The sequence below is a fragment of the Nanorana parkeri genome, unplaced genomic scaffold (genome assembly GCF_000935625.1).
Source record: "Nanorana parkeri isolate BGI_ZX_2015 unplaced genomic scaffold, ASM93562v1 scaffold159, whole genome shotgun sequence".
Lineage (NCBI taxonomy): Eukaryota > Metazoa > Chordata > Amphibia > Anura > Dicroglossidae > Nanorana > Nanorana parkeri.
Genome location: NW_017306427.1, coordinates 700,095 through 702,331, shown reverse-complemented (window position 1 = coordinate 702,331; position 2,237 = coordinate 700,095). Strand labels below are relative to the sequence as shown.

Genomic DNA, 2,237 nt, shown 5'->3' with positions numbered 1-2,237 from the left:
AAAAGAGAAAAGCCCGGGCGGGGGGCAACAAAAAAAAGAGAAAAGCCCGGGCGAGGGGCAACAAAAAAAAGAGAAAAGCCCGGGCGAGGGGCAACAAAAAAAAGAGAAAAGCCCGGGCGAGCGAGAGCAAAAGGCAAAAAGGGAGATCTATGCATATGGCCCCCCTCTTGATAGTAACCAATAAGAATGTCTAATTGCACTGACAATCTCACACAACCATACCCAGATTTCATAGTGTGAGGCAGGCAGTGACAATTACATTGCCCAACTTATGTCTGGACAGGTGTCCAATATTCATAGACCTGCTACCAATCTACTCACTGAACGTGAAGAGTCCGTCCCAGGAGCGGCAGAACTCCTCCCAGGGTTTCGGAATGAACGTGCGCAACCACTTGGGAATGGCTCCAGCGTACATGGTCATCTTGAACATTCTGAACATCAGCTCCAAAGCCTCTATGTACTCCACTGTTTGCTTAGGCACCACGTTCTCTAGACATCCCAGCCGACACTCGTACAATATGGTGGCCACAGCTAAGGGGGAAGCAAACAGCAAAGCAATCGCTATAAGAAAACTACTCGGCAAACATAATCCAAAATTGTAACTTTATATGAGCACCGGTGAGTGCAATATTTCACCAGCTTGTTGTATTGATTATACTGGATCAGGGAGGATTCTCCACAGTAGTTTGTGTCGTTGTCCCTCCCAGGGCCGGATTTCTCACAAGGCCAACCAAGGCCTGGCTTTGGGGCAGCAGGGAGTAGAGGGGCAGCAAGGGTGTGGAATTCCTATCTCCCGATGCCCGGGACATGCAGTTCTGGGCGCCGGGCGGGTAGTTTTCTACATTTAGCCCTGCTTTGGGCTAGCAGAGCTAAATGTATTATCAAGGAAGCCTCCAGCCTGCATGCAGTGATTATGTCCAATAACGGTCACATGATTGGGAACCACTGCCTCCATCGTCACTGGGGTCCCCCCGACTGCCAGAGACAGGCAGAACTGAGAGCTAGCAGAATGTCACATGAATAGTGTTATCTGCTTGCTATCAAATGGGAAGAATGTTTATTATTACCATAGGGAGAGCGAGAAGGCGCACAAGAAAAGGGAAAGAAGAAAGAAATGAACGAGAGAGGAGGAAGTGATTACCGTAAGGCGCACATTACAGTATTGTTTTATGTTAAACAATCTGAGGGTTTAATGTCACTTTAAGCTTGCGGAGTGCTGAAAACTGCCGCAGTGCTACATTGAATGCCGAAACCTTCTGAACAAAGCTTTTGAAGAGTGCTGCAACTTTTGAAGGGGTGGGGTGGCATACGGTTCTCTCACTTGGTGCACATTATATCCTGCAGGGAGGCGCGCGCGCGCGGCTTCTGCCGGTGATTTATATACTGTATATAAAGATCAATATATGATGATTAGTTTGAGATCAATAAAACACACAACTCTAATACATTTTGCGATTCATTTAAAAACCGCGACTATTGCCACCAAAGTGATTTCTTACAAACCTTCCATGGAATATTTGAAGTAAAGGTCATTGACGTTGGTCACGGTCTCGCCGTCCTCCTCGTGGCTGCGGAGGTTTTGGATCCTCTTGATCAGGTCGCCGACCACCTCATTGACTCCTCCGGCGTACACAAAAACGTCTCGGGGTCGCAGGATTTTCTGCCGCAAGACGCTTCTCATGGTCAGCCACTTCTTCCCTTCCCTACACAGAGAAGATACAAAACAGTCTGCACACTGACCTTCACTTCCCTCACAATTTGTAGCCGCTTCACAAATGTAAAAAAAAAAAAAAAAACATCCAGTATGACAAATCTAAAATACAATTCGGGTTTGTCTATAAATATGCTTTATACTTGTAAATGTATTCCGTATATAAAAAACACATTTTATTTTGCGAATTATCCTTCTATAAATGTAAGTTTAAAGCAAAATTAGAAAGGTTTGCTTTACAGAAATGAAAGAAATAGCGAGCTTTCAACAATATTTCCATGAGGTGATATGCATTGAAATTTGTAGCAGGCAAAATTAAGCTTTTTCTTTTCAAACTATATTTATTTATCGGGAGTGGAATGACTTAGAGAACTATGAGGCGAGTGATTTCCACTCACCTAATAGTTCTAGCCGACCTGTGACAATGAGACTGTCACAGGTCGGCTCAGTAGATCGGGAGGTGAGCGAACACATACCGGGTTCGCTCGCCTCTCGATCCTGTCACGGCTCTCTGCCGTGACAGGGG

The 2,237-nt window shown here is 45.6% G+C and overlaps 1 protein-coding gene across 1 annotated transcript in view; it reads right to left on the bottom strand.

The window, feature by feature from the left end:
• LOC108785388 (cytochrome P450 27C1) overlaps window positions 1-2,237 on the bottom strand; it is a 21,469-nt gene that overhangs the window by 6,603 nt on the left and 12,629 nt on the right. The window contains exons 3-4 of the mRNA XM_018554446.1: window positions 1,504-1,703; window positions 322-531 (exon numbers count right to left, since the gene is read on the bottom strand). Of these exons, the coding sequence (XP_018409948.1) occupies window positions 322-531; window positions 1,504-1,703 (410 nt within the window). The remainder of the gene's footprint in view (window positions 1-321; window positions 532-1,503; window positions 1,704-2,237) is intronic.